At 56.7% G+C, this 12,929-nt stretch overlaps 1 protein-coding gene across 1 annotated transcript; it reads right to left on the minus strand.

Moving 5' to 3' along the window:
* Positions 1–805: 805 nt before the first annotated feature.
* On the minus strand, positions 806–10,993 carry GPR108 (G protein-coupled receptor 108). The gene is made up of 18 exons (XM_064280409.1): positions 10,846–10,993; positions 9,229–9,348; positions 6,782–6,832; positions 6,495–6,577; positions 5,638–5,762; positions 5,401–5,462; positions 5,243–5,311; positions 5,053–5,157; positions 4,260–4,393; positions 4,093–4,168; positions 3,515–3,588; positions 3,304–3,421; positions 3,100–3,230; positions 2,967–3,010; positions 2,485–2,534; positions 1,712–1,795; positions 1,500–1,624; positions 806–1,137 (listed from the first exon to the last, which is right to left on the minus strand). The coding sequence occupies exons 1-18, from the start codon at positions 10,966–10,968 to the stop codon at positions 1,068–1,070; spliced, it is 1,644 nt and encodes a 547-aa protein (XP_064136479.1). The 5' UTR covers positions 10,969–10,993; the 3' UTR covers positions 806–1,067.
* Positions 10,994–12,929: the final 1,936 nt, after the last annotated feature.

A 12,929-nucleotide genomic window follows, 5' to 3' on the forward strand; every position in this document is an offset into this window, starting at 1 on the left:
TTCCCCCAAAGCTGATGCCCTGAATTTGGACTTGTAACCTACTAGAACGTGAGAGAATAAATGTCTCTTTGTTAAAGCCATCCACTTGTGGTATTTCTGTTACGCAGCACTAGATGACTAAGACATCTATGTAGCACAGTTCTACTCTGATGCACACAGGGTCACTAAGAGCTGGAGTGGACCCCACTGACAACTGTTTTTTTTTTTTTCTTATTTTTGCTCTTTAGTCTCAGACACTGTGGGTCTGGAGATCACTATTTTTTCCTCACTTCCGGCCTTTGCTGTCTTCCCTGACCTCCCATGCGGGATCAGGGACCCTTGCAGACCCCACCGTGGCTCAGAGGGCACTGTGATGGAATCACCTGAGGACATGCCCCTCTCTCTGCCACCACCCCAGGGAGGGTGAACCCCTTGAGAGCTGGGACCCAGCCTGTCTTGGTCACAGCTGTGTCCCCAGCACCTGGTACTTGGCCTGGCACACGCATGGCCTTGCTCAATTAACATTTATGGAATGTATGAAGACGTGGACACTGGCCTCCTCTCCCAGAGAATTAAAAGAAAAAAAAAAAGTCATACCTGTTGTGGTCCAGTCAGTTCTGACTCATAGCAACCCTGTAGGTCAGAGTAGAACTGCCCCATAGGGTTTCCAAGGAGCGGCTTGTGGATTCAAACTGCCGACCTTTTGCTTAGCAGCCTTAGCTAACCAAAGGTTAGTGCCACCAGGGCTCCACGCCCCCCAGCCCCCCAACGAATACAGGTTTCTAAATTGTAAACGCGACCTCGGTGCCTTAGACCTCGACCCCCACAAAGGCAAGAAACGGGTAGCAAAACAGACTGGTCTTTATTTTACAGCGGTAAGTTGGAAGTGGGGTTGGTCCCAGGTGAGGGAAGGGGGCCGATCCTTGCGGGGGAGAGGAGGGCTTCCGTCTGCTTCTGGGGCTCTGTGAGCCGGGTGGAGCCGAGTGGAGCAACGCAACAGCGTCGACACAGGCCCCTCCTCCCCCGCACTCTGCGGGGTCAGCAGGCGGGAATGTGGGAGAAGGGGAGGCTGGCCAACTGGGAGCCCGTCACAACAGCTCCCGCCCGCCGGCTTTGTTGACTTTTGACAGACCTTCCCGGAACCCGGAGTCAGTCATTCTGGAAACAGACCAGGAGGGGGCGGTCCACGAGCTGAGGGGGTGGCCGGCCCACCCCCACCCCCACCAACTCCCACCCCACCCACAGAGACGCTCTGACCTACCTTCCCACCCCCAGATCTGCCCACTTACCCCGGTGGAGCTGCCCTGGCCTTGCCCCCAGAGCTGCAGCAACCCCCACCCCACCTCCAGAGCCGCCCTGGCCCCACCCTCAAAGTTGCCCCAGCTCCACTCACGACCCCAGGGCCCCCTTGGCTCCACCCACACAATCCCAGGCCCCCACCTGCCTAACCCCTTCCAGAACTGCCTAGGTCCCACTCGCGTGCTGTCCCGTCCCCTCCTGCTCCAGAGCCCTCCGCTCACACTTGCTCCATCTGCACGTCCTCCTCATCCTCCTGGGGCAGCTGCAGGTACGGGTTGTCCCCTGTGGGCTGGAACTTGTAGCCCGTGAGCACAAAGAAGGCCAGCGTGGAGCCCTCCACCAGCAGCTGGGGATGAAGGGGCAGGGCCGTGTGTCAGCCACCCCCTGGTCTGCACCTCCACCCCCTCCCCCTGCCCTGGGGCTCCCTGGTTACCTGGTACAGCCACTGCCACTGGAAGGGCACGGCCACCCTCAGCAGGATGGCGATAATGCGTGTGAAGTAGATGTAACAGACCACCTGCGGGCAGAGAGCCACCAGACCGTGGGACCGTAGACCATGGCACCACCCTGACCGTGGGACTGTAGCCCGTGGCATCACCCTGACTGTGGGACCATAGACCGTGGCACTACCCTGACCGTGGGGCTATAGACCATGGCACCACCCTGACCGTGGGTCCCTAGACCATGGGACCACCCCAACCGTGGGACTGCAGACCGTGGCACCACCCCGACCGCGAGACCCTAGACCATGGTACAACCCTGACCATGGGACCCTAGACCATGGCACCACCCCGAACATGGGACCCTAGACTGTGGCACCACCCCAACTGTGGGACCCCAGACCAAGGGACCACTCCAACTGTAGAATCTCCTGGACCATGGAACCTCCCTGACCATAGGACCCTCCAACTGTGGGTTCTCCAGACTGTGGGACCTCACCAACTATGGGACTACCCCAACTGTGGAACCTCCCCAACCCTGGGACCTCCTGACTGTGGGGCCTCCAGGACCATGGCATCACCACCTGGACTGTGGGACCCCCTGGACCATGGGACCACCCAGACTGTGGGGCTGGGGTTGGAGTGGGAGCCTGGGGGTTGAGGGCAGAGGGGATGGCAAATGGAGGGGCTAGGGTGGCCATGATCCCTGTCCTCACTGCCCCGCCCCCCCTCCCGCCCCCTGGTCAAGCCTGAGCAGGGCTCCTACCATGACATAGTAATGCCGGAACAGCTTCAGCTTGGCCAGGCTCACTGCCACTGGGGGAGGGCAGAGAGTGGGGTCAGGGAAGAAGTCGGAAGCCACAACAAAGGGGTTAGCAACAGGAGGAGAAAGACAGGACATCTGGGAGGGTGTCCAGGGGCAGAAAGTCTACAGGGGGATCCAAGGGGACAGAGGCACTAAGGAGTGGCCAGAGAGGGCAACCAAGCGGGCAGAGGGGCCAGACAGAGGTGGTCAAGGGGGACAGAGGGGGTGATGGAGGTGCCCAGGGAAGTAGGATGGAGGTGCCCAAGGAGGCAGGACAGGGGTGCCCAGGGGGCCACAGAAGATGGACAGAGGTGTCGAAGGGGGTAGAGGGGCTGATGCAGGTGTCCAGGAGCAGAAGGGCCAGGAGGGGCATGTGGGGGCAGAAAGAAAGCCTGGAATGGGAAGGGGGCCAGGGTGCAGAGGCCCCAGTAGTTGGGCCTCACCCTTCCCGTCTGTGCCAGACGCGTCTTGGAGGTGCCGGATGGACCTGGGGGGCACAGGATGCCGTCACGCTGACCCCTCCACACCTACGGGGTGGGGGTTCCAGCCACCCTGCTCACCCTCCTACGGCCTCACCAGACGACGGGGAAGAGGATGGCACCACAGCAGATGAGGTCCACCAGGAAAAGGATCTCCTTCCAGAGCTTGTAGTCGCTGGCGCCCTCCTCACGGGACTCAATGACAATGTAGGCCACGTTGGCCAGGACCTGCGGGGCCAGGGCCGTGGGTGGGCACCACCCGGGTTCTGCCCACCCCCCCAGCCAGGGCCCCACTACGTACCTGCAGGGGGATCACAATTCCGAAGATCTTCTTCTCCTTGTCTGACAGGACGTACTTGACAAAGGCCCAGCCAGAGCCGATCAGAGCGATGGTGATGAAAAGGAGGGCGCCCTTCAGCCTGAGGGGGTCGAGGGCGGGTGGTGATGAGATGGGAAGCCTGGCCCTGCCTGCTGCCCACACACCTGCCCACTCTTGAGGGAACAGTACTCACAGGTGTGTGATGTAGTGCATGACAGCGAGGCCTTCGATGGGGTGGCCCTGGCTGTTGATGAAGTAGTAGTTGACCTGGGGGTGAACGGAGAGATGGATCGTCAGAGGGAGGGATGGGTGGGTGGGCGGATGGATGGGGGTTACAACCGGGTGGGTGGTGGTAGTACAGGGACGTGTGTAATCACTGGCAGGAAGTTCAGTAAACACTAAGCTTGGTAAGTTAGAACGTTCAGGAAACAGAAGGTTATAAGCAGAAAGATGGCAGAGTACTGAAAAATGGACAGTCACAGCCAGAACAATGGATGGACAGTCATAGTTGGACGGAAGGACAGACAGATGACTAGGTGGACAGTTGGACCAAAGGATGGAGTCAGAGCTGGAATAATGGATGGACAGTCATAGCTGGGTGGAAGGACAGACAGATGACTGGATGGGCAGTTGGCCACAATGAGACAGGAACAGATGATAAAATGGACCTGTGGACAGTCAGACATGTGGACAGTCAGATGGAGGGGTCTCTTCCTCTTGGCCCTGAAGCCCCAGCCCACCTCCCCACTCCGTGTCACGCCCAGGCCTCACGCTGTGGAAGAGGAGGGAGATGCTCTTGGTGAAAGCCAGGGCTGCCATGAGCCAGTGGATCTTGAAGACGTTGTACCTGCCAGGCGGGGGTGGGAGAAGCATGAGCAGGGGGCAGGGTGGGAGGGCCTGCGAGGGGAGGTGGGGACCCCCAGGGGCAAGGGCATTACCCGTTCCTGCAGAGGACTGACACCCAGAAGATGCCTGCGGCCAGGAAGCAAGCGGACATGACCAGGTAGAGCTTGAAAAGGGGGATTTCTGCAGCCGACAGGAAGCCCTCGGGGTTCTTCTCCCGGATCATCACCTGGGAGGGGGAGTAGGTGGTGGTGGTCTCATGGCCCCTGCTCTGGGCTTGGAGAGCTGTGAGAGTGAGTCACCAGCTCTCCCACTTTCTAACTGGGCCGTTTTCCCACCTCCCAAATGGGGATAACGATGTCTACTTCATGGCATTGCCAGGATTTCAGGGAGCGAAGCCCAGAGTAAGGAGCTCCTGTGGTGTGACGGTTGAGCACTCACCTGCTAACTGAAAGGCTGGCGGTTCAAACCTACCAGCTGCTCTGCAGGAGGAAAGACCTGGTGATCTGCTCCTCCCGTAAAGGCTATTATAGCCCAGGAAACCCTACGGGGCAGTTCTCCTCTGTCACATGGGGTCACCACGAGTCGCAATCAACTCGAAGGCACACAACGACAACAAACTTGGGATGGGAGTCCCTGGGAGGTGCTAATGGTTAACGAGCTTGGCTGCTAACCAAAAGGTTGAAGTTTCTAGTCCACCCAGAGGTGCCTCAGAAGAAGGGCCTGGTGATCTGGTTCCAAAAAATCAGCCATTGAAAACCCTGGGGAACACAGTCCTACTGACACACGTGGGGCCTCCGTGAGTCGGAGTGAACTCAATGGCAACTAGCGGCTGGGCACGGGGTACCTGGCCCAGTCAGCCGACTCCCTCCCTGCCCGTCTGCTCACCGACATGTCAAATGGCTGCTCCCGTCCTGGCATCAAGTTGTAGCAGTTGTGGAAGTTGAGGTTGTATTGACCTTCCTCAGCCCTGGAGCCGATCACCACATGGAACTGGGTAGGGGAGAGGAAAAGAGCCCTCGGCGTGGGTTACCTGCTCTTGGGGGGTGGGCGGGGTGCAGGCACTGTGGACACTCACACTGAAGTTGTAGGAGTTGTTGCAACGGCTCAGGCCCAGGACCAGCTCCTTGTCCTTCCCGCTGGGGCCCTGAGGGGACAGAGCGCCTCCATTCAGCATCCTTCAGCTGTTCCTGGACCTGGGTCCCCATAAGCCCTCCTGCCCTGGCGTGTCCAAACCTGCTGGCTTCCTTGAGACACCGTGGAAGGTGCTGGCCCATCCTTGTTGATTGTAGGGGGCCCTTTTGGAATGAGACCAGGCCAGGTGAGGATAGTGAATGAATTCAGAGATGGACAAAGAGAGGGACAGCAGGGAGACCGGGGGGTGGGGGCGGGAGTGGGGACATGGAGCAGCCCTGCCCAGTAGCCCCTCCCTGCCCTCATGGCTAGTGTGACTCACCACTGTCTGTGACTCACCACTGTCCACCTTGGGGGTGGCGGAGGGCCCTGGCTTTGGGAGCCCTGGGTTGGAGGGCCCCTCAGGGAGGAGCCCGGGAGAGATGAATAGTTTCTTCTGGTACCCACACTTTCGCACCTGGACCCTGTCGGGAGGCGAGGGGGTGGAGCGGAGGAGTCTGGGAGGCTGGGGGCAGGCACGCAACCTGTGCCAAAGGACTCAATGACCCCTTGGGCCCTCTGGGTCTCCTCCCTGGGGGACAGCACCAGTGATAGCAAACTTTCACCTCTTGATCTTGACCATTGAGCCTCCCACCAAGACGGCTGCCACATTCTTGAGGGGGCTGCTCTAGAGATTGTCATTTCCTGTTCCATCGACTCACTCGTTCAACTTAAGTGCATTCTTTAAAAAGAACATTTTATGGAGGGAGAGGCAACATGATATCATTGGACCCTGGTGCCAGGCAGCCTGGAACTGAATTCCAGTTCTGGGCCCTCAGTTTTTTCATCTGAAGAATGGGGATAATAATGATAGAGGGAATAAATGACTTAATACAGGTGAAGCTCACAGGTCCCTACCTGGTGCATATGAAGCATTCAATAAGTGTTAATAGTTGTTGTTATTCTCACAACGACCCTCTGTGTCCCAGGCTTCTGCTGTGAGACCCCAGTGCTCCTTGAGTACCCCCCTTCTCTCTTCCTCCTTCCCAGAATCAGATGGCTTGGTGGCGAAATAACAGAGGGAATGGTGTTCCCACTACGGGTGTCAGGATTCTTTGCAGTTGGCTTTTGGTTCCCCGACACCAGGGAGATGTGGGTATCACACCCAGGGAAACATGGGTGATGGGTATGTAGTGAGCCCCTGCCGCACAACTCACTGCAGATCCTTGGTGTTGATGAGAAAGAGGACCTGGAGGTTGCTGCTATTTTTCTGGAGGGGACAGTCGTTAGGGTCCTGGGGCTGGGGAGTGGGAAAAGGGAGCTTGGGTTACTCCTTTTGTGGAGTCAGCCTTGCCTCCTTCCCCACCCACCCGCACCAGGAAGGGTCTGCTGCCTCCTGCCTCTGGGAAAGAACTGGGGTCTTTGGGTTCCAGATACAGAAGGCAGATAAACCCCAGCCCTCCCCCCGCCCCGGCCCCACTTTCTTCCCACTCCCTCCACTCACAGAGTAGGACAGAACACTGCCAGATCGAACCCGGGTCAGGCTGAAGCCCACCTGGCAGGTAAAAGGAAAGGGGAGGGTGTGAGGGGCTCCAGCCCAGGTCCCCAGCCACCCCCGCCAGGCGCAATAGAAATGGCAGCCCACCTACGTTATCAAGCGCCTACTATGTACCAGGTCCTACGTTCTCTTGCGGAATTTTCCAACAGCCCACCCCCACCCCCATTCTCTTCCTTCCTTTAACTAGGTACCCTGAAAGTGACCTCAAGACTCAATGTGGATGTCACTTTCTCAGGGAGACCTCCCCTGGTCCTCTGGATCTAGCCCACCTTGTTTGTCCCTCATTTAAAATGTGGGTGGCCTGTGGCCTCAGTTCTAGAATCCAGCACATCTGGATTTGAGTCTAGGGTCTGTCATTTCCAGGTCAGCAAAGGTCTTGTGTGGTGCAAAGGTTAATGTGCTCGGCTGCTAACTGAAAGGTTGGCAGTTCGAGTCCACCCAGAGGCACCTCGGAAGAAAGGCCTGGTGATCTACATCCAAAAAATCAGCCACTGAAAACCCTACAGAGCACAGTTCTACTCTGACACACATGGGGTCATTGTGAGTCAGAGTCGAATGGAAGGCATCTGAGTCTGGGTGACTCTGACCCTGTGTCCATACCTGTAGACTTGAGTTCAGAGAATTTTCATGGCAACCCTGGCTCTTGGGGGGCGGGCGTGGGGAGAACCTGGAAATTGCTTTGCGTGGTATCTGGTGATTTAGTGGGTGTTCTATAAATGCTAGGAATTCATTTTGACTGGAGTCCCTGGGTGGTGTAAACAAGACACTTGCCTGCTAACTGAAAGGTCAGAGGTTCAAGTCCACCCAGAGGTGCCTGGGAAGAAAAGCCTGGAGGTCTACTTCTGAAAAAGCAGCCACTGAAAACCCTATGGAGCACAGTTCTGCTCTGACACACGCGGCTTGTCATGAATCAGAACTGACTCAACGGCAACGGGTACTGTTCATTCATTGTGACTGTAAGAACTGGGGGTGTCTGTTCATTCATTCTGACTGTAAGAACTGGGGGTGTCTGTTCATTCATTCTGACTGTAAGAACTGGGGGTGTCTGTTCATTCATTGTGACTGTAAGAACTGGGGGTGTCTGTTCATTCATTCTGACTGTAAGAACTGGGGGTGTCTGTTCATTCATTGTGACTGTAAGAACTGGGGGTGTCTGTTCATTCATTTTGACTGTAAGAACTGGGGGTGTCTGTTCATTCATTGTGACTGTAAGAACTGGGGGTGTCTGTTCATTCATTGTGACTGTAAGAACTGGGGGTGTCTGTTCATTCATTCTGACTGTAAGAACTGGGGGTGTCTGTTCATTCATTCTGACTGTAAGAACTGGGGGTGTCTGTTCATTCATTTTGACTGTAAGAACTGGGGGTGTCTGTTCATTCATTCTGACTGTAAGAACTGGGGGTGTCTGTTCATTCATTGTGACTGTAAGAACTGGGGGTGTCTGTTCATTCATTCTGACTGTAAGAACTGGGGGTGTCTGTTCATTCATTCTGACTGTAAGAACTGGGGGTGTCTGTTCATTCATTCTGACTGTAAGAACTGGGGGTGTCTGTTAATTCATTTTGACTGTAAGAACTGGGGGTGTCTGTTCATTCATTTTGACTGTAAGAACTGGGGGTGTCTGTTCATTCATTCTGACTGTAAGAACTGGGGGTGTCTGTTCATTCATTCTGACTGTAAGAACTGGGGGTGTCTGTTCATTCATTCTGACTGTAAGAACTGGGGGTGTCTGTTAATTCATTTTGACTGTAAGAACTGGGGGTGTCTGTTCATTCATTTTGACTGTAAGAACTGGGGGTGTCTGTTCATTCATTTTGACTGTAAGAACTGGGGGTGTCTGTTCATTCATTTTGACTGTAAGAACTGGGGGTGTCTGTTCATTCATTTTGACTGTAAGAACTGGGGGTGTCTGTTAATTCATTTTGACTGTAAGAACTGGGGGTGTCTGTTAATTCATTTTGACTGTAAGAACTGGGGGTGTCTTGTTCAACTCTTACGAATAGTGCCTAGCACCTATCCCAGGAGATATCATTATCCCCATGTTACAGAGAGACCAGTCCTTGGAGAGGGACATCATGCTGGGTGAAGTAGAAGGCCAGCAAAAAAGAGGAAGGCCCTCAACGAGATGGATTAACACAGTGGCCGCAACAATGGGCTCAAGCCTAGCAACAACTGTGAGGATGGCGCAGGACTGGGCGCTGTTTCGTTCTGTTGTACATGGGGTTACTATGAGTCAGAACGGACTCGATGGCACCTAACAACAACATGTTACAGATGAGGAACTGGGGCTCAGAGGGGCCAGGGGACTGGCTCAAGGTCACATGGGTGTGGCAGAGCTGGGAAGCGGACCCAGAAGGGGGGACCTCCGGTGTTCATGTGCCCACACCCCTCACCAGCGGGGTCTTCTCTTCTATCTTCTGGTGGCCCAGCCAAAGGAGGCTCAGATCTACTTCCAGGGAGCCATTGGTGTAGAAGCCAAAGCTGTTCAGCTGGATATCTGCTCGCTTCTCCCCCTGCCAGAGACCAAGGAGGCACAGGTGGCTCAGACGCCCCCTGCCCTGAAGCCCAGCCCCAGAGCCCTGGCACAGCACGATGCTACCCCAAGGGTTTCAGTCACCACCTGGAACCCCCTCCTATAATATAGATCCAAAGGGTGATAAGGAGCCTTGCTGGCACAGTGGTTAAGTGCCCGGCTGCTAACTAAAAAGGTTGGCGGCTCAAACCTACCCACTGGCTCTGATGGAGAAAGGTCTGGAGATCTCCTGTAAAGATTACCAAACCAAACCAATCTGAGCTCATTGCCATCCAGCCGACGCCAACTCATAGCAACCCTGTAGGACGGAGGAGTACTGCCCCACAGGGTTTCCAAGGCTGTAATCTTATGGAAGCAGACTGCCACATCGTTCTCCTGTGCAGCAGCTGGTGGGTTCAAACAGCTGACTTTTCCATTAGCAGCTGAGAGCTTAACCACAGCGCCACCAGGGCTCCTTTTCCTGAAAAGACTAGAGCCTAGGAAACCTTATGGGGCAGTTCTACACTGTCCTATAGGGTGTGGCCCCAGATCAGTGCCAGGCAGGGACAGGGTGCCCTCGGGCCCTCTGGCCACTGTTCCGGGAATCCGGAAGATAAACCCTGGGGTACCTGCACGTCCACCCACTAGATGGATCCCGAGTGCCTGACCCTCACCTCCCGGGAAAATGTTTTGATTTCAACTGAACGTCAAAATCCCAATTAATCCCCAGAAAACCCGACTCCAGACCTCCTAGAGGCCCCTCTACAGCCCCAAGGCTCCCTAAACCTGTCTCGGTCGAGTCGATTTCGACTCATAGCGACCCTAAGGCTCCCTCCAACATAGGGACCCTAATGCTCCCTAGGTGCCCCCAAAGTGATCCCAAGAATTTAAACGGTTAAGAGTGTGGGGTAACCCTGGTAGCGTAGTGGATAAGTGCTATGGCTGCTAACCAAACGGTTGGCAGTTGGAATCCACCAGGCGCTCCTTGGAAACTCTATGGGGCAGTTCTACTCTGTCCTATAGGGTCGCTATGAGTCCCAATCGACTCCACCACCACGGTTCATTTTTTTTTTTTTTTAAGAGTGTGAGTAGAGCTCGGCTGCTAACCAAAAGGTTGACAGTTCAAATCCTCCAGCCGCTTCTCGGAAACCCTATGGGACAGTTCTACTCTGTCCTATAGAATCGCTGAGTCGGAGCGGACTCCATGACACCTAACAACAACAACGCCACAGCGCGTGTGTGGGGTGGGGTTCCCGGAGGTGAAGCCCCGCCCCCAATGGGTGGGGCACGACCCCAGCTCAGCCGGCCAGGCAATTCCACCGGGACCATCGAGGGGGATTGGACGAGGCCATTTCAGGCCTGGAAACGGGGGGCGCCGGGGCCCTTCATTCTGCAGAAGGAGCAGGGGAGGATGGACGAGACCACTCCAAGCTGGGGGCCTCTACAGGACAAAGCCGCACCCCCCTCTCGCCCCGGACCACCGCACGGCGGGCCTCACCTTCAGCGTCAGGCGGTGGATGCGTCCGGAGCAACCGCCCAGCAGCAGCAGGAGAAGAAGAAGCCCTGACCCCCACTCCCCGGGGCTCCCGCGGGCGAGCCCCCTCCTCTCGCTCCCTGCCATCTCTGGAGCCACCGCCTCCTCTGACACCGTCTCTGACGCCCTCAGACCCGCCTACGCGTAAGCCAATCGCCGCACAGTGGGGCCCGCCTTTTCGGCTTTTCCCAGCCCTCACAACCAATCAACGATCGTCTCCTCGTAAGCCCCCCGCCAATACGACAGTAGATGGACTGTACCGCCTTCGAATGGGAGTGCTTATGCAATTTAACTCCGCCCTCACAGCCACCAATCGCCAGAAGGATGGTCTCTGATGTAATTTGATGAACAGGGCATTTAACCAATTATGATGGGCTGATATCAGGCCCCCGTGAAACGGAATTGCTTTTAACTGACAGATCGATCCAGGACTACATTTTCCAGAATGCAGCAGGAGCAGCTAGCCCAACAAGGCATGAAAATAACTACATTTCCCAGTATCCCTAAGGACGGATTTCCCCTTCTTAGCCCCGGAACGTGGCTCAGGTCCAGAACACAGGCTCTTCGTAAATAGGCGCATCTGCTGAGGCCTGTCCTGTTCGCCTAGCCTCTTTGGTCCACTGGATCCAGGACACATCTTGACCCAAAGATGACCTATGACCCCAGGCTGAGCCCACTGACCTGAGGATGAGAGCTGATCTCAGACTGATCCCTACTTTCTGACCGAGACTCTGACCTGGATTGAGTCTTGACCCTACCTAGATTAGACCCTAGACTCTAGTTTGAGTTCCCAACTCCTGACTGGGATTGCTACGCTTCCGACCCTAGTCTGAGACCCGAACCCAACTGTCGTGCTGACCTGGGCTGAACCCCAGTTCCAGTTTGAATCTCTGACCAGGGTAGAGCCCAGAACTCAGTCCGAATCCGGACCGAGCCCGAGTCCAGACTTCGGCTAAGCCCCTGACTCATTCTGACCTTCCAATATTTGGGGCACAGCCCAGTTTGTATCCTGAGGCTTTCTGGCCCAGGAGCCACCAGAAGGTGAGGCCAGGTCCCAGCAGAGCCATCTGTTCAGTGTGGGCTCCCGGAGCTATCCTCCTGGGCTCCCTCGTATCTCTTCAGCTCAGAGTCTAATCTGTCCCGGGAGGCCCGGAGTCCTGGAGCCCCAGCATGTAGCCTGCCACCTCTGTAGCCACAGAGAAAACTCCACAGGCCAGAGAGGACGGGGGTAGGAGCCCCTGGGGCCTCTCGCCTTTCATCCCAGGGCCTCAAAGGGATTTACAAGGTGCGAACAGACTTTATGGGGGAGGCGACAGACTTGCCAGCTCCAGGGCCCGGGCGTCTGGAAGACGGCGCAGTAGGAATCCTAGGCTCAGGACGGGCAATTAAACCTGAATGGGCCTTAATGGATAAGACAGGGAAATGGGCAGGTGCAGGCACAAGCGAGCTGGCCGGGAGCCGGGGAAAGGCCTGGGCCCTGCGCCCCAAGGACGACCCGTCCTCGGTTCCCCGGCGGAGACTGGGGGAAGGAAGGCAGGATGCGGTGGGGGCGCTAATGGACCCGGCCTTGGCGGAGGCACGTCCCGGGCAGGATCGAAGTCCTCCCATCCGCCCTGCGGCCGGAGGGACCAGACCATTAGTGGGACAAGCGTAGACGCCTGGAGCCGGGCCGGCCCGCAAGAGCCGGGTGACCTCAGGTTCTCCCCGCGACGGGGTGGAGGGGTACTTCTTGGGTTGGTGTTGTAGTTCTTGGCCCTTTAAGGAATGGCTGAGGGGTAAAGGGAAAGAAAGAAACAGCTCGAGGCGGAGGGGATAGGATGAGAGGGGCTCCGGGGATTTGGAAAATGGGTGAGGGTCCTTTAAGGGGTTGGCCCGGAGGGGTAGGTGGCCGCGTTCCATTCGGAAGGGGCGGGGCGCTCGCTAGACCACGCCCCTCGACCAGGCATGGCGAGGTCGGGGGCGGGGCTGATCCTGCGGGGGCGTGGTTTATTCCAGAGTGGGCAGGGCAGGGGCGGGGCGGGGCCGGGCGCGCCGCCCTGGGCTGAGTC

This window comes from Loxodonta africana, chromosome 3 (genome assembly GCF_030014295.1).
Source record: "Loxodonta africana isolate mLoxAfr1 chromosome 3, mLoxAfr1.hap2, whole genome shotgun sequence".
Taxonomy (NCBI): domain Eukaryota; kingdom Metazoa; phylum Chordata; class Mammalia; order Proboscidea; family Elephantidae; genus Loxodonta; species Loxodonta africana.

What these genes read in the sequence shown, in the direction of transcription:
- GPR108 (XM_064280409.1), bottom strand. Translation starts at nt 10,968, where the DNA reads ATGGCAGGGAGCGAGAGGAGGGGGCTCGCCCGCGGGAGCCCCGGGGAG. An exon ending in TAGAAGAGAAGACCCCGCTG is followed by an intron (nt 6,833 to 9,228) that starts GTGAGGGGTGTG and finishes TTTACCTGCCAG; the next exon opens with GTGGGCTTCAGCCTGACCCG. An exon ending in AGTGGCAGTGGCTGTACCAG is followed by an intron (nt 1,625 to 1,711) that starts GTAACCAGGGAG and finishes CTTCATCCCCAG; the next exon opens with CTGCTGGTGGAGGGCTCCAC.